Genomic DNA, 16,374 nt, shown 5'->3' with positions numbered 1-16,374 from the left:
GCAGATCCGGGGATGAGGGGCGTAGTATCCCGCGCTGGCACAGGGATTGTTGGTTCGGTTGACAGTGGTTTCAGAGGACTTATCACCATGACATCCCCTACAGGACCGACGGTCAAGCCACGCAAAGGATACCTGTTACCTCGCTATGGGGTACTCGGGTATAGTCATTCGTGGAAAACCAAGCACTTTGCTCTGGCATGATTCAGGATGGGACAGTACCACCGATCTCTTATTTGCTACTTGATGTTGAGGCGGATGTTGGAGGAGTGAAAGAGAATATGCTGACGACGGGTTTCCCACTATTCGTTAGTGCTTTTGACCAGCATTCTGTACTTTGCTTTAATAGCTGCATCTCCAGGTTTTTTCTCGACACGAGGGCCATCGCCTTTTCAGGGGTTTGTTAACTACAGTTATGTAAGACCGTCCCGTCCCGGATGTGCTTCCGGGAATTACAGAAAGAAGTTGGAGCCGTGGACCAAAGGAGAGAAGGGGGTGTCTTTAAGGGTAAAGATTTAAAAGTATTACCCTTATAAATAGTGTTATTTATCGTAACTACCTTTATTACTATTGGCCGCGTGGCATTAGCTAGTCATGTTAACAACGAAGTTTAATTAGCTGGTTACATAAGCGACGCGTTACTCTGACTCGCTAACTAGTCCCGATGGAGCAATTCTGGACTTCAACTCTACAACTTCACTTCACCAACGTTCTTCATGCGACGACAACTGAGACTGTTTTTATCAGTACTTAGCCTGCTGCCTTTCTTCAATTGAATGAGATAGTTACCCTATTTAGGCAGAATATGACAATTGTTGCGCTAGGAGAGTCCACTGTCAGGGCTATCGGCTCAACGTCCGCTCTGCCCGACCCTTCGTCAGTGGTCAAAGAGCTTCTTGACAACGCTCTAGATGCCGGAGCTACTTCAGTTCTCGTTGAGATTTCTGTTAATACCCTGGATATTATCCAATTGAAGGACAATGGATCTGGGATACTACCGAGTGATCGCTCATTTGCTTGCAAGCGGAACTATACCAGCAAAATACAAACAAAGGAAGATCTCTGCAGAGTTGGCGGCAAGACTTTAGGATTCCGTGGGCAAGCTTTAGCCAGCATTGCCGAAATGAGCAATTCCGTGTGTATTATAACACGTGTCCCTGAGGAACAAGTTGCAAAAACAGTAAAATTTGGGCGGGACGGGACGCCCTTAAGGTAAGTCGGTGCATTGATGCTATTCTAATTCTTTAATCCCGTGCATATAAGATATCAATCCTGTTGTTGAAAGGTTGTTTCCGCTTAGTTTTTGTTCGGACGGCATGTAACTACCTTCCCATCCTATCAACTTGCGCAGGAATTGCTCACTGTCCTTAGCCCAAATGAGTAGTTATTCAGGTGATGCTATCCTATGCACCTTTACTTATAGCCTTGTTATATTACTAGTGACACTCCTACCTCTCATCCAGTTGGAACGACTGTCTGTGTCTGCGATTTTCTAAAGCCTTTACCAGTTAGGCGACAAGAAGTTGAGAAAACATCGGCCAAGTGCATACTTACTATAAAAAAACTCCTTCAAAGATATGTAATAGCAAGACCGAGGACGCGTTTGTCCTTGAGACTATTGAAGTCTAGAGATAAGGACTGGATTTATGCCCCCAGTACGAATCCCTCCGTTTGTGATGCAATTTCCAAGGTTATTGGTTCTGCTGTAGTTTCCAGCTGTATTTCCAATAATTCTGTCTATCCTATTTTGGGAGAGGAAAGCGGCTCAGACTCTGTGGTAAACCACAATACTCCTATTATTCACATGTCTGTTATTGTACCCAAGCCTTTCGCAGGTAAGTGGGACCCCTACCTAGAAACGTAACTTTGCTAATACCTGTAGAATGTGTACCCAACATTAACTACAAAGGACAATTTGTAGTTATTGATGGCCGCCCACTCCTAACTTCTAGGGGCTTTGGCAGGGAGGTGGTTAAGCTTTTCAAATCCTGTTACAAACAAACCATGGATAGGCCCAAACTTGAAGACCCCTTCTTGTTCTTATCCTTGAGCTGTCCGCCTGGAATATATGATATCAGTATTGAACCTTCTAAGGATGATATCCTGTTTGAAGATCATCAGGCGGTCCTCCATGTAATCGAGCGTGCTTTCAAGGATATATACAAGCCAGAGACTCTTACAGTTATATCCAATCCTGATACCCGCCAGGGTCGTCCCGGTAACCAGTCAGTTGTCGGTATTAGTAGTCCGGGATCTACCTCAAACGGCAGTAATCTGCCTTCTACCAACAAATCTTCCTCTGCTGTTAACCCATGGACACTGTCTGTTGCTGCCCAGCGACTTCAAGATCCGGAATCTCAACTTTTAACCCCACGGCGGGAACCTCAAATTACACTGAATATCATACCCCTGGGCAGTTCAAACGATAAGGCAAAAAGTAGCAGAGCCTCCATGAGGCAAACAACACTTAGCCTGAATGATTGTGGCAGGGTGTCACTATTTGAAAAACGAAACCCACAGCCAAGAAGCAATGGCTCACTTCGAAGGGGCACTGCATTGAAGGTACCCACAGCCAATACCCTGCATGGTATTGACTCTTTCTTACAGACCCCTGGGAAAAACCCAACCAGGAACATTCGTGCAGCGTGTATAGTGCAATCTCCTCCCCAAAAATCTCCTCCCCAAACATCTCCTCCTTCGAGATTTCACCCAGTGACCAAAAGCTGCCAGGCATCTATGGCTATTTTTTCTCCAAACCCTCAATATCCAACACGCCCAATCCCACGCTCTATGAGCGGGCAGTTACATTACAATAAGAGTAATGACCGTGGAGACCCAGGTTCTTGCCAATTACGCCCGATAAACAAGTCAACTATCCCTTCCGGTTCATATCTACACACATATCCGTCCAACCCTAGCTTCGTGCCTAGATTTGAACTTGATTTAGACAGAATTAACGATCAGAATAACTGTTCCAACAACCTGAATACCGGCATATGTACCAACGTTATCCAAGATCAAGGAAGTCGAACTCCTATGGAATGCATGCCATCCATTGATCCAGCGTATGAAACAACGATCCGGAATGGTGGCGAAATTACACAACTGGCAGACGCAGTTAAACGACTAGTTGATACAGATCAATATGTGAAGTCAGGGTCTCTCACGGAAGCATTCTCGCAAGTTGATTCAACAAGTAACATTAACTACTGGACCAACAGGCTTCATACCCTAGCGAGAGACTCCTCATTCCAAAGCCGATTAAGGCAATTATCGTTTTTAACTTCAGTCATCCCTTTCAAGTAAAGGTTATATCAAGCCTATGCATAGCATTGTTATATACAGGCCCATGGCACTCAGCAAGATTATCGAGGCACATTTAGCAAGGCTGTAGAATTTAATACGCAAAACATATTGTAAGAATCTTTCCGCCACGTTGCGATTGTTGATCCCTGGCCATAAAAATAGGTTTACTATGGGCATGTCATTCTTCCCATAAGCTAAGCACCATTTATCCCTCTAATTTCTCTATTCTAAGATAGATTCTGCAACTAGTTATTGCGCGCTTTGGCAGCAAAAGACACGTTATTTTGTGACTAACAAATCGGGGAAATTGGACAAAGGAGAACGTATAGTAGGAGGCATTACTTATCCCGAGTTACTTTGCTACTATGGGTGCTGGCTAAAGGCGCTGTTTACTGACTGGGGGATTTTCCGGATATGCAGGGGTGTAATGAACACTTGACTGCGATCGATCGGCCAAACTTGATCCTAGTCTGGGGGTGGCGCAGAGGTCTCATAGATAAACCCGCGATTCCCCGCAGGTCTTTGAACAAACATAACGACAAAACTCCAGGTTCTGGGTCCATCAGGCCGTACCTTCTACTACCGCCTCATTAACTCCCCAATATGAGGTCGTTGGCGTTGACGATTTCATCTTTTCTCTTAACCGCTCTAATATGCGCTGCGGCCGACATTGGATTTCTGGTTCCTCCCAGCGCTGGTATTAACAACAACTTCCGCGACAACCCGCAGTATCAAACCGGCGAGATAATAAACATAACATGGGCAATCGATTCTCTTGCGGTGGACTTATTACTCGTGATACAGCTACCTAACGAAGCTGATACTCCAGCGGAAAAATATGACGATATAACCCTTCAGAGTAAGGAATAGTTGTTTGGCCTATGAAACCCATCTCTTTGAATTCAGGCTAAATAAAAAACCGGTAGGACTCTTCCCAGAAAAGTACTATCGTTGGGTAGTTGATCTCGAGGGATTTGATACAGCAAAACGGGTTCTAGACGACAAAGGCCAGGTCGTACTATTCTTCCTCATTTCCGAGCCAGGCCAGGGACAAAACTATACCATTCGCTCTCATTACTTTAACGTGACGAATCCTGCCTCCACCACAGCTTCGCCTACGACAATGCAATCAACACCAGCTACAATCCCCATATCAACTGCCACCACCACTACACCCCCTCGGGAGGATTCTGTTACTGCAAAGTCGCCTTCTGCTGCAGTGATCGGGGGAGCTGTGGGTGGATCCATAGGTGGTCTTCTCGTTCTAGCGGGGCTTGCTTACTTCGTTTGGCGGCACTTTCGAAATAGGAAAACTATACCAGGCGCAGGCGGGTCAATAATGCATAACCGTACCTCACAGATGACAATGCAGAAGCATGAAGGATGGAGAAGATCCGAGTTGGATAGCTCGCCACCACCGGCCATATACGAAGTTCCATGATTTGAGTAGTTAGGAGGCTTAATTGAGCATATATCTTCTCTCCTTGCTTTTCGCCTATCAAACAGCCTTGAGTAGTTAACCACTTCTAAAACAGTCGCCGTTCTGGTAGTTAAACAATGGCTAGAGTTAGAGTTACGGGAACACTAGTTAACTGTAACTGTAACTTGCACAAGCCAAACAAACGCCACGGGCTGAGCTCGGGCCTTGCCGAGAAACCAGAGACTTTAAATAGATCTTCTATCTTGTCGCCTGAACGACGCGTTAAGCTCGTTCGTTTTGCCCGTTGTATATCCTAGATCTACGCAATATTGTACGCATGTGGTACATTTATATGCAGGTTAACTGCTAGTTATGGCCCGCCGTCCGCTTGCCCCCTGGCGCCTGGTGTCTAAGGGCCTAACAATAGCGCTGGGGGCAGTGCTAGCCAATTGGCCAACAGGCCTGGCGGCTAACTCACGTCGTCATACTCCATAGGAATCCTTCCTGTCATGCGAAGGAAGGATGGGGCCTATTTCAACGAGATGCGCCGCCGCTTTCCGGCTGTCGACTGTTTCGCCCTGGGTCTGCTATCAACATCTGCCATTTCACAATGAGGCGGAATAGCATTGTCGTGCCAATACGCTCGTCTCGACGACGTATTCACCTGCTACTTGCACTCTTACTGACAACTGCTATCTACTTCTGCCTCCCATATCTGGCTCCGTCGTCACCTGCCTTGAAGACTGAGACACTTCTCCGCCCGGGCCCTGGTGGTAATGGCCATGGTGTCAACAATCATGGCCATGACTCGAGCAGTGCGAAGCCGTCCATTCCACTTATCAAGCATGACGATAATACCGTTGAGGTAGTGGTAGCTAGCATGAAGCGTGAAAACGTTACATGGCTGCATGATTACCTCCCGAAGTGGAAGAAGAACATATACGTTGTGGACAACCGCAGCGCTGAGTTGACCGTTCCCGAAAACAAGGGAAGGGAAGCCATGGTGTTCTTAACGTGAGTTCAGTTACCGTTGCCCATCAGTGATAGCAAATGGTAGCGAGCATATTCTAACATTCAAGTTTAGATATATCATTGATCGCTACGATTCGCTTCCTGCGAACATCTTCTTTCACCATGCAGAAAGATTCCAATGGCACAATGATAACCCCGACTACGATGCGCTGGCACTCCTTCAACGATTCCGCCTCGACTACCTTAAAGAAGAAGGATACGCCAATCTCCGCTGCGACTGGGCTCTGGGCTGTCCATCGGCAATAAAACCGTTCATTGATGCCACTCAAACAACCGCCGGTGAAGGTATTACGTCGAAACATGTATATAAGCAGGCCTTTGAAGAGCTATTCCCCGGCGAAAGCGTTCCAGAGACTGTTGCCGTTGCATGCTGCTCCCAGTTTGCAGTTCGGAGGACAACTATCCAACGCCGTTCTAAGGCAGAATATATTCGTTATCGCAAATGGTTACTTGAATCAGATCTTGATGATGGGCTCAGCGGACGGGTATTGGAATATGCGTGGCATAGTAAGTTTAACCCAAGTGAACCTGAAAAGCTATAGACTGATGGTTTTTTTCCCTTTGATAGTAATATTTGGCAAGAAGGCCGTTCACTGTCCTGATGCCGGAATGTGTTATTGCAGGATGTACGGGCTGTGCGATATTAAATGCGATGAAACGCACTGTGAGGGGCAGTATACCCTTCCTAAATATTCGAGTCTTCCGCATGGCTGGCCAAAGGTAGGCTGGGACGGAGAGGATAGACACTGGTCAGGCCTGGAATGAACAACGAAATCATTGGCGGGGCATGCATACATAATTCGGTATAGAATGGCGTTGGGTAGAGGTTATTTGGGCGGACTTTTGTTAGTTTTTTTTTTTTTTGAAACAGCGTTGGAGCCAAATTCATGGTATAGCTGATCAAAGGTAGAGATCAATTAATCAATAATTGTGTATAACGATTTAGCTCAAGCCAGCCACGCTCCGTGTCTTCGATGTAGGAGCTGTCGGGGTAAGTGATGGCAACATCAAAACCAATCCACATCACTCTTTCTGGGCTAATAGGAACGATCAGAACGCTCTTGGGTAAGGGTCCAACGGAAGGGATACTGATCATCCGTAAGGTTGGGCCCTAGTCCTGTCTCCTGTGAAGAGATACCAGAGGGAGCCACGCTGAGATAGTCCTGGAGATATTGCATGCTGTGGCTGCAGGGTATCAAAGATCAAAGTGGAATATACCTATAAATACGGCTCTGGAGTGAGTGAAGATGGCTCGAATGTTATGGCTGTCTTCACCACGGAAAAAGGGGCTTGCAGCAGTCCATAATGTTTGCAATCACATTTTTGGCCATGATCTGCTTCCTTACTGTGACGGACAGAGACTGCCACTCGCTGTGGACATGGCGATATTTCGGTCTTATATCCAGAGCGAAAGCAAGCCCACAAATGCTTGTGAAGGCGGATAAAAAGTCCGACGTGGATGTTTCTTTTTTTCGTTTCTTCTTCTCCTTTTCGCCTCGGGAGCTTCAGGGCCAAACAAACATCTGACCGGCTTATCTTCTGGACGACAGGGCAGGCATTTGACACATGAGAGAGACTGCGAGACTTAAGCGACCTGAAGAGACTCGGTCACAGGCCGTCGGGGGCGGCTGGATACCGCATAGAGTTGTCGCCCTAAGGAAAGATACGAGGCCACAGAGAAATATAAAGGGATAAGGAGCACCCGGAACATCCTGCCCAGATACCAGCTTTCTCTCTTTCTCTGAAATCTCTCTCTCTCTCTCTTATTTCTCCTGTTTCTTTCGTGTCTACCATGACGGTGGCGGCTTCACGACCAACCCAGCCAGCCCCAGGGACGGCGCAGGCCCCCATGGAGAGACAGTGGATGCAGCCCTCGCACCCTTCGGCCATCCGTGTCGTCTCGTCCAGGCTGCTGCTCAGCTCCGGCGCAGACGAGAAAGCCGCCTCCTTCTGCCTGGCAGCCGTGGCAGACCATGATATCCCAGCAGACAGCCTGGTAGCCCGCAACACGTCCACCACGCTGGCCGCCGTCAAGGCCTACTCGACCGTCCAGGTGTCCAGGGACAGACACATCGAGCTCAACTCAGACCTGCTGTACTGCAACCACTCGTGCGACCCCAACGTCCGCTTCGTCACCTCGACGCTGGCCATGGACGGCCACAGCGGCCAGGCAGATGCACCCGTCTCGGGAGCGCTGGAGGTCTGGAGCACCAGGGCGATCCCGGCCGGCGAGGAGCTCAGGTTCTTCTATCCCAGCACCGAGTGGGAGATGTCGCAGCCCTTCCGCTGCTCCTGCGGCGCTGCGCAGTGTCTGGGCTGGGTCGACGGCGCGAAGAAGACGCCCGCTGAGGTGCTGCGCAGATACTGGCTGAGCGACCACATCCGGGCCCTTCTGGAGGAGAGAGAGGACCGTTAGCAAGCATGTTGTATCAAAAGTTATCCAAAGACTCCTTCTATAGACAGAATGGTAGCAATATCATCGCTATTATTGTTATTATCATCATCGTTATATCAGTTGCCGTGACATCATCATCCCTCGCTCATCCTGGCGTAGATCGACCTTCACTCTTTTTATATGGTATTTTTCTCTCAAACCCACCACCAAATTATTAGTTACCACCAGACGCTTCCATCAACGCTGGCCAAGGGAGGAATTGACTGTCTATATCCCAGAATCAGCATCACTCACTGCTATTCATACTACGTACGGCGAATAGTTATAGACCAGGACGAGACGACATCCGCCCGCCGCCGCTCAACGCCCCGCCATGGCTCCCATCCCGATCACCATCGTTACGGGCTTCCTGGGCTCGGGCAAGACTACGATCCTGCTCAACCTGATCCCCCAGCTGCCGCCGACCTACCGTCTCGCCCTGCTGAAAAACGAGTTCGGCGATGTTGCGGTCGACTCGCAGCTGGCGGCCGCAAACTCCATCTCCGGCGTACGCGAGCTGCTCAACGGCTGCATCTGCTGCAACCTCGTCGGCCAGCTCGGCGATGCGCTCGTCCAGCTGCGCGAGGAAGTCAAGCCGGACCGTATTATCATCGAGACCAGCGGCAGCGCCTTTCCAGCCACCCTGGCGATGGAGGTGAATCGCGTCTCGAGCGAGCACAAGGGGGAGTTTATGCTCGACGGCGTCGTGGCGGTCATCGACGTCGAGAACTGGGAGGGCTACGACGACACCTCGTACACGGCCAAGCTACAGGCGCGATACACCGATCTGATCGTGTTCAATAAATGGGAGCTGGTCTCGGAGCGGCGGTTTGATATCTGTCTCGACCGCGTGGGAGACTTGGACGTGCAGACCGCCTGGGTCAAGTCGGACAAGGGAAGAGTCGACAAGGACGTCCTCTTGGGCATCGACGGAGCTCTGCTGGCGAAGATGGGCAGCTCGACGGAGCACCAGGATGCCTTGGGTGTCCCTAACCATGACCATGACCACGGCCATTCCCATTCCCACCAGTCCGAGGTCGAGGTGCTGTCCGTCTCGCTCGCCGGAGACGCAGTCGTCGACTCAGAAGCCTTCACGGCCTTCCTGCAGTCCTCCCCCAAGGATGAAATCTACCGCATAAAGGGGATAGTTCAGTTTGCCTCCGATCAGATTCCAGCAGACTCGTCGGGTGAAGTGACTGCTGCCTGCTCTGATTCACCGGTGCAGACGTCCATCCTCAACTGGGCCTTTGGACGGTGGACTCTCACCCCTTCTCCATCTCCATCCCCATCCCCATCCCCATCCCCGTCCCTATCCCCATCCACGGCCACAGAAACATCTCCGGTCGCCAGGCTGACCATGATCCTTGCGCGGTATGAAGCTGCCAAGTGGAAGAGGAAGCTCGAGGGAGGAAACTTGGTGAAGGCGGCTGGCCCTGCCCCTGCCACGACTTCTCTGCAGGTCGACATCATTGGCTAAGGCCGGAGGAAAAGAAACGACACGTACATATCAATTATGGCTTGCATGCATGATGAGATGAGACATGACGACATAGATCAAACTATAGAGAGAGATCTCCCTTCGATATAACAAACTTATAGTGTTTAGATAGACTTGATACTCGATACTGTTACTACTACTGATGAACCAAGCTCAAATGCCGAAATGGCAGTTATTTTTTATTATTATTTTTAGAAAAAGAGCAAAACTAACTAACCAGTGAATATTCTCTCTTTCTCTCTTTCTTAGTCTTCCTGTGTCTTCTTCTGTAACCAAATCACTATCTTTAATAGAAATTCACTAAGCAAACAAAATCCGAAATCTTTTATCCTTTCACCCCATTTTGATTGAATAACACTTCTACCGCCGAAAATAGAATATAAAAAAAACACTTCTTGCTTGTCGTTGTTAATGGCGTTAATAGCCTAGAAGCGCCGCCGCACCTGGCTCAGTGACAATATAGATGACCTCATGCTTGTCTGTGAATCCGTTAAAACGCGTAGCACTGCACTGAGTGTAGGCTCCCATGTTCTCAAAGTAGAGCCAGTTGCCTACGCCAAGGAGGCCATTCAGAGTGATGCGCTTGCTGATGACGTCAATACCATCGCAGGTTGGGCCCCAGATAGAGTACTCGATGGGTGCAGAGGTGTAGTCGTCGTCCTTGGTCAGGATCTGAGCAACTGGATGCTGGTGATCGAAGACAATGTTCGAGAAGTTGCCGTACACGCCATCGTTCAGGTAGATCATGTAAGCACCGCTGGAAGTAGGAGTGGACGCGCGGCTAGGGCTGGCGGAGTCTGACTCGGAGTCGGACAGCGGCTCTTCGGCGCCAACGTCGCGACGGGCGATGACGTTGGCAGCCAGAGTGAACGCGGTGGCCACGTAGTAACGTCCCGGCTCGGCGATGACTCGAATGTGCGGCGGGAAGTAGGTGTCCAGCGCTTCCCCAAGCGCAGCAGCGAAGGGCTCGAAGGTGTCGTCAGAAAATCCACCCCCGACATCGAGAACCTTCAGGTCGAATCCGATTTCCGCAGCACGGTCGAAGACGAAGCGAGCATCCTGGACAGCCTTGATGAACGACTTGGGGTCCTCGGCTCCGGAGCCGACGTGGAAGCTGACGCCAACGACATTAAGCCCCAGTGTATGAGCAAGTTCAAGGAGCGGGCGCGCTGAGGAGAGCGAAGCACCAAACTTCATGCTCAGACGGCACAAGCTGGCGGAGTCGTCGGTCAAGATACGCAGATAGAGCTCCGCATCCGGGCACATGTCTTTGATTTTGTAGAGCTCGTCGGTGTTGTCAAAGGTCATCTGCTTGACACCAATCTGGGATGCATAGCGCAGGTACGACTTGGTCTTGCATGGATGAGCGTAGATGATGCGACTCGGGTCAACACCGGCAGCGAGAGCAAGGTCGATTTCGGCTTTGGATGCACAGTCAAAGCCATTACCCAAAACGGCCATGAGACGGAGGACCTGAGGGTTTGGGTTGCATTTCACAGCTATGACGAAATTTAGTTATGCATAAAGAAAAAGGAATGTAAGATGCAGAAAAAGGAAAGAGAGAGAAGATGGGGGAAAAAAGAAAACATACCATAGAAAGGCTTGACGCGAGGAAGGTTGGTCTTCCAGCGGATATGCTGGCGATAGATTTCTCCGAGATCAGCAACGTAGAACGGGTCCTCTTCTCCAGGGTAGCAGGTCTTGGTGTCGACAGCAGCAGCCTTGTTCTTCAGGATGTCGACGACAAGCTGTCTGGACGCGGCTCTGGCTTCAGCCAAGTGGGATTTGCCGCGAGTTTCATCGTCTGGACATTCGACATGTTTAAATTTGTCATGCACATTATCATTGAAATAAAGTCTTGGGAGGTCGCTAGCCGAAGGTGCCATAACCATCAATGCGTCTTTTTCGGGGACTGGTATGGCCGTGTAGTTTGAATATCAGGTATAGGTGGGAGTACCACGTGTTAGGGAGGTCTGAATGGATCGCAACCTTCGCTCACTGGACTTAGCCTCCGCGACTCTTCCTCTGGAAGAGGAAGAACCCGTTGAGAAGTCCTATGCGGCAGCTCAAGGGTTTCGGAATTGGCAGGGGTGTAGAGGACGTCTACCAAGCGCAAAGATGGAGAGCTTTGGAAGTTGTCCTTCAGAAGATGGAGAGACTTAAGAAGTCCGGTGAAAAGGGTTGATTGAAACAACGTATGAAGCTGGAGTGGCGAGGACACGGTCGATCAAGGTGCCTTTGGGAGAGAGACCCCAAAGGCGGTTTTGTGGTTGAGAGAGGATATTTATATCCTGCCAGCGAGGAGACGAGGTTAGCTAACGGATCCGAGTGAATGCAACGACTGTGAATATGGCGAGGACGGCGGAGAACGATGGACTCGATCGAGGTGAATTGGTCGAGGCAGAGCCATGATGGTGACGGTGACGTGACGATATCTGGGGGGGCAAAGGTCAGCGAAGAGCTCACCTCTCAGGCAAAGGCCAAGATCAGGCTGTCTGCAGTAGACAGGACAGAGAAGAGCACAGCTGAGCGTGAGAGCAAGAGTCAGAACCGCCAGTCGACGAGGAGCGAGGCCGTAATTTATAGCAGCGGGCGAAGATGAGGTGACGAAGAAGGAGAAAGTCGAAGGGAGAAAAAAAAAATCGGACTTTGGTGGTGGGCAGTTGTGTGCCTTAGTCAGCAAGAGCTAGTCAGTTAGCTAGCTTTGCCCGGGTTTTGCATGTTTGCAGCAGCCAAAAGGGGGACGCAGCAGGAAGCCACAAAACGAGGGATGGAGCAGGAAGGAAAAAGCAGTTCAGGGAGCAGAGAGGGAGACCCTCGTCCATGCATGCAGGCTCCTTGCTTTTTCCCACTCTCTCGTTCATTTTCATTTCATGCTGGCCGTTGCGGAGGTGGCTGAGAGGGTGATCTGTCCCATGCTTCGTTACCGTAACGCCGTGGGATGCAAAAAAACGAAAAGAAAAGAAAAGAAAGCCCACGAATCCTCGTCGAGGCTGCAGACCGTAACTAAAGTTGTATGAGGCATATGTTGGCCGGCAAGACGGTGAGCGCGAGGGTGGTGATGGCGATGGCGATGAGAGGGGAAGCCGAAGCCAGGACCCGTCGGGGATGGATATCCTTGTGTTGCCGGTTCCTTTCTGTGACTCGTTGGTACGGAGTACACGCAAGGAGGAGATCGGGCTTTCAGATCCATAATTTTGCACTGTAGCTGCTGTTGGGAAATTGGTGGTAAGCATATAGAAGATCCTTTTTGTTTTGTCCACTGTGGGTGTTATCCATATTTGGACTCCGGCTGAACAGCCCAAAAGCAAGCGTCGTCCTTAAGGCAGACGATGTCATAGTAACCAGGGTGCCTTCAGCTGGCCTTGTTTCGCTGGCCGTGTAATCTTCAGAACGGAAGCCATCTGTGGAAGAAATCCATAGAACAAATTATGGAGTCCCGGGGATTGAAAGCTGAAGCTTGGAAGAGCAACGAGTTGATAGGAAGCGGAAGATATGACCAGACCCCTAACAACTATCGCATTGATCGATTACCGAAAAAGCAAGTGATGGAATTAAGAGACTGATTCTTGCCCACGAAGTGCATCCTAAGTTGTGTTTAAGGAATAAGAGGCCAGTTATTGATGGAGTAGAAAATGTTCATATCGAGGGAGACGCATTCATCGTAGAGAGGGAGAAGATAATCGAAAACAGTATATCTCGATATCTACCGCTTCGGGATGGTCGTCTGAACAGATACTAGGTAACTGGATGCGAGTCTTGTCGCAAACGTCCAGCCTCGCACGCTGCATAAGCTCGAAAAAGACGGCCTCGCTCTCATGACGTCTTTTGAGTGCTACGATGATGGCAGCCCGAGGCGACCGGTTGATCAGCGCAGCCATGGTGTCGACGAGAGCTGGCAGGCTGTCCGAGTTGTACGTACAGTCGGATACAACAATTAGGTCATACTGCTGCTCTGAGATCCTGCTAGGGATGCTCATCTCCCAGTCGAGGACTTGGAAGTCGATCTTAGAGCCCGCCGCTGGGTTGGACACGTTGATGTTACGGGTAACGATGTCGCGGACCTCTTCAAGGTCAGTCAACACGACCAAGCAGTCCATCAACGACTGGGCTAGGGCGATTCCGACAATACCACAACCCGCTCCCAGTTCAATTACATTGAAATGCGACTTGTCTTTGCGTCGAATCAAGTCTTTAAACACGAGAAACGGAGACGTAGCCTGACTATCGTCACCGCCACCAGCATTAACCGGAGCAAGTGTCTCTTGAAAGAGCATCAGCCATGCGAGCGAGGCATCCCTGTACAAGTTAGATAGAGCCATTAAATAAATAATGCATAAGAAAAGAGAAGATGAATACAAGAAGAGGACGGAGGTTGGCAGTTGATAATGGAATCTTCGAAATCCTACTGATAGCTAGAATCCCCAGTAACCGTCTTCTTCTTCTTCATCGTCATCATCACCACGACCCTCCTTGTCAACATGGAGACAGGCTACCACTATCGTTGTCATGGTCGTATGTCCTGTCTGCGCCCTACGTACCAGATATGTCTTGCGAGATTGTTGCCAGTCTCTTCCCATATCCGCACCTCAGCAGGACATCTAGTCCTGAACCATCTGAGAGCCAGCTTGTCAGCCTGAGGAGACCCTGAACCACCAAAAGGCGGACTCCATGCTGATATCACCATTGGAATAGCTGACGAGACAGCAAAGTCATCGTCTGGCCCAGGTTGATGTCCATGGTCTGCAAGCCCTATATGCAACTGCAGGCCGTGCCGCCGCAGATCCAGCTTGAGACCATCAATGGCTATCAACACTTGACGGGAGCCAGCCGTCCAAGTAAAGTTCTTCTGTTTTATGCACCGCATACCGTGTCTGCCATTATTGAGGCTGCCGTCGTCGTCGTCAACACGCAGCACTGAGGCCGTGAGCTCAACCTCCTCCGCGAGGAACGAGTCTCCCAGGTCAGTTGTCAGTGTGACCAGTGTTTTGATGCTGCTCGCCTCTATCCTCGGCGGTTTCAAAAACCTTACATAGTGAGGCATCTTTCATCCCGTCTTTTGGCCTTCGTCTTCTCGTCGTTGCGAGCTGTTGTTGTTGTTAAACGTTGTTGTTGCGGCTTTTGCTTCGTTTGTTTCGAGAGAAAAAGGAGCGTGCTTATATAATCAAGGCTGGCCAACCCCCCAACATGGCGCTTTTACTTTGACGTCGAGATATCTAAGCACAACAACTAGAAACTGCCCTGTTTATGACTTCCTCGACGGCTGTTTATGAGATGTGTATTCGCATGCGAAGTCATTCACCCGACTGATTGCCTCGGAATGCTTGATACCGGCACCTTGAAATTATACGACAACACCTAGGATGCCCCCAGCATAGGCGACTCTTCGTTGGGCCGCCGGTCGTATATACCACATCAACACCCACCGTCGGACAGCCAGCGTTTTTTAAGGCCCAAGGGGCGCCTAAACAAGCTATCCTACAGTATCGACTATTCATATCCGCCCATCATGCGCCCAGGAGACCCCCGTATTCGCCAGACTATCAACCAGATCTCGCAGAACCTCGAATCCGCCAACGAGTCCGCACAGGAAGGGATATACGCCTTTGCCCACCACTACATCGAGCCGTGCTTCCTAAGCGTACAGGAGTGCTTTACTTCTTGTACTGCTCCCTGTTTCCCCAGCCGCGATGACCAGCTGCGTCGACGGCGACGAGAACGCTCCAATGGCCGTGCGGAGTTTACTTTTGGTTTCTACGATGATTGGGACTACGATGAGGATGCGCGCGAAGATGGACTACTAGGCTGGCGGAATGATGAGCTTGACAGGCTTCTGGCTGGCAGCAGCTCTGCGCGCACATCCAATGACCAGCCGCGCATGAACAGGCGGATGAGTTACGGCGCACGGCGGAGGGGTTCTATCCTACCCAGCGACGAGCGGCAAGATCCAACAGTTATCCCGAGCTCGTCCATCCTTGGATTTCTCGAGCGATTTCCCTGGAGGATAGGCGCAAGAGGCATTCGATATCGTCCGTCTGCCGCCAATTTACAAGATAATCCCGGCGGTTTGAAGCGTGATGTACAGGAACAAGCGCCATTACTAGAAGCCAGCGACGAAAGTGACCATTCAGGAGGCGGAAACAAGGACAGCAATCAGAATTATAAAGCAGAATTTCATCCGAGGAAGCGCCGTGGTACCCAGTCATCTCATGCTACTAGCAATTCTCTCAGTTCCCGCGGTGACCTCATTCACAGTGACGAAGAGGGAAGATGCTGTTCCTTTAGATGACGAAATCAATATAATGACACTCGGGCGTCGCCGCAGTAGTCTTGGCGGTGGTGATGAGTCTGTCTTTTCTATTCCACATTCCATCTCTGCCTCGACGAAGGAGACACCTTCCTCTCAAGCCTCACGCACGAGCAAAGGCAAAGGCAAGCGAAGGAGGAGAGACAGAGACTCGAAACGGCGCCGTACAATGTCTAAATCATCACATTCAACCTCCTGAGCTAGATAGCAGCATTATGATTGAACCGGCGGTTGACGGAGCTTCGTTAACTGACCTAAAGAGAGAGGAAGATGAGGCTCGGCTAGAGGAAGAAAAGCCCATAGAAAGGAGTCGGCTAGCTGCACGGGACCTTGCTAGAGAGAACGGACTAAAGCTAACCGACTCTGCTACAGAGGTGAGA

At 50.1% G+C, this 16,374-nt stretch overlaps 8 protein-coding genes across 8 annotated transcripts in view; 6 read left to right on the top strand and 2 right to left on the bottom strand.

The window, feature by feature from the left end:
- Window positions 1–802: 802 nt before the first annotated feature.
- MGYG_08349 (hypothetical protein) lies at window positions 803–3,303 on the top strand (the record flags this gene model as incomplete). Its single annotated transcript, XM_003169397.1, has 3 exons — window positions 803–1,209; window positions 1,438–1,832; window positions 1,880–3,303. The coding sequence occupies 3 exons, from the start codon at window positions 803–805 to the stop codon at window positions 3,301–3,303; spliced, it is 2,226 nt and encodes a 741-aa protein (XP_003169445.1).
- A 603-nt stretch (window positions 3,304–3,906) lies between these two features.
- Window positions 3,907–4,744, top strand: MGYG_08348 (hypothetical protein; the record flags this gene model as incomplete). Its single annotated transcript, XM_003169396.1, has 2 exons — window positions 3,907–4,162; window positions 4,230–4,744. 2 exons carry the CDS (start codon window positions 3,907–3,909, stop codon window positions 4,742–4,744), a joined length of 771 nt encoding a protein of 256 aa, XP_003169444.1.
- Window positions 4,745–5,333: 589 nt separating this feature from the next.
- MGYG_08347 (hypothetical protein) lies at window positions 5,334–6,520 on the top strand (the record flags this gene model as incomplete). The annotated part of the gene is made up of 3 exons (XM_003169395.1): window positions 5,334–5,737; window positions 5,808–6,262; window positions 6,324–6,520. 3 exons carry the CDS (start codon window positions 5,334–5,336, stop codon window positions 6,518–6,520), a joined length of 1,056 nt encoding a protein of 351 aa, XP_003169443.1.
- Window positions 6,521–7,547: 1,027 nt separating this feature from the next.
- On the top strand, window positions 7,548–8,171 carry MGYG_08346 (hypothetical protein; the record flags this gene model as incomplete). Its single annotated transcript, XM_003169394.1, has 1 exon — window positions 7,548–8,171. The coding sequence occupies one exon, from the start codon at window positions 7,548–7,550 to the stop codon at window positions 8,169–8,171; it is 624 nt and encodes a 207-aa protein (XP_003169442.1).
- Window positions 8,172–8,523: 352 nt separating this feature from the next.
- Window positions 8,524–9,666, top strand: MGYG_08345 (cobW domain-containing protein; the record flags this gene model as incomplete). Its single annotated transcript, XM_003169393.1, has 1 exon — window positions 8,524–9,666. One exon carries the CDS (start codon window positions 8,524–8,526, stop codon window positions 9,664–9,666), a length of 1,143 nt encoding a protein of 380 aa, XP_003169441.1.
- Window positions 9,667–10,104: 438 nt separating this feature from the next.
- Window positions 10,105–11,579, bottom strand: MGYG_08344 (ornithine decarboxylase; the record flags this gene model as incomplete). Its single annotated transcript, XM_003169392.1, has 2 exons — window positions 10,105–11,186; window positions 11,279–11,579. The coding sequence occupies 2 exons, from the start codon at window positions 11,577–11,579 to the stop codon at window positions 10,105–10,107; spliced, it is 1,383 nt and encodes a 460-aa protein (XP_003169440.1).
- A 1,767-nt stretch (window positions 11,580–13,346) lies between these two features.
- On the bottom strand, window positions 13,347–14,731 carry MGYG_08343 (hypothetical protein; the record flags this gene model as incomplete). The annotated part of the gene is made up of 2 exons (XM_003169391.1): window positions 13,347–13,986; window positions 14,229–14,731. 2 exons carry the CDS (start codon window positions 14,729–14,731, stop codon window positions 13,347–13,349), a joined length of 1,143 nt encoding a protein of 380 aa, XP_003169439.1.
- Window positions 14,732–15,196: 465 nt separating this feature from the next.
- MGYG_08342 (hypothetical protein) overlaps window positions 15,197–16,374 on the top strand; it is a gene marked incomplete at both ends in the record, with an annotated part of 1,535 nt that continues 357 nt past the window's right edge. The window contains 3 exons of the mRNA XM_003169390.1: window positions 15,197–15,881; window positions 15,943–16,158; window positions 16,199–16,368. Of these exons, the coding sequence (XP_003169438.1) occupies window positions 15,197–15,881; window positions 15,943–16,158; window positions 16,199–16,368 (1,071 nt within the window). The remainder of the gene's footprint in view (window positions 15,882–15,942; window positions 16,159–16,198; window positions 16,369–16,374) is intronic.

Source organism: Nannizzia gypsea, genomic scaffold (assembly GCF_000150975.2).
Source record: "Nannizzia gypsea CBS 118893 supercont1.9 genomic scaffold, whole genome shotgun sequence".
NCBI lineage: Eukaryota > Fungi > Ascomycota > Eurotiomycetes > Onygenales > Arthrodermataceae > Nannizzia > Nannizzia gypsea.
This window is presented reverse-complemented; position numbering and strand designations above follow the sequence as displayed.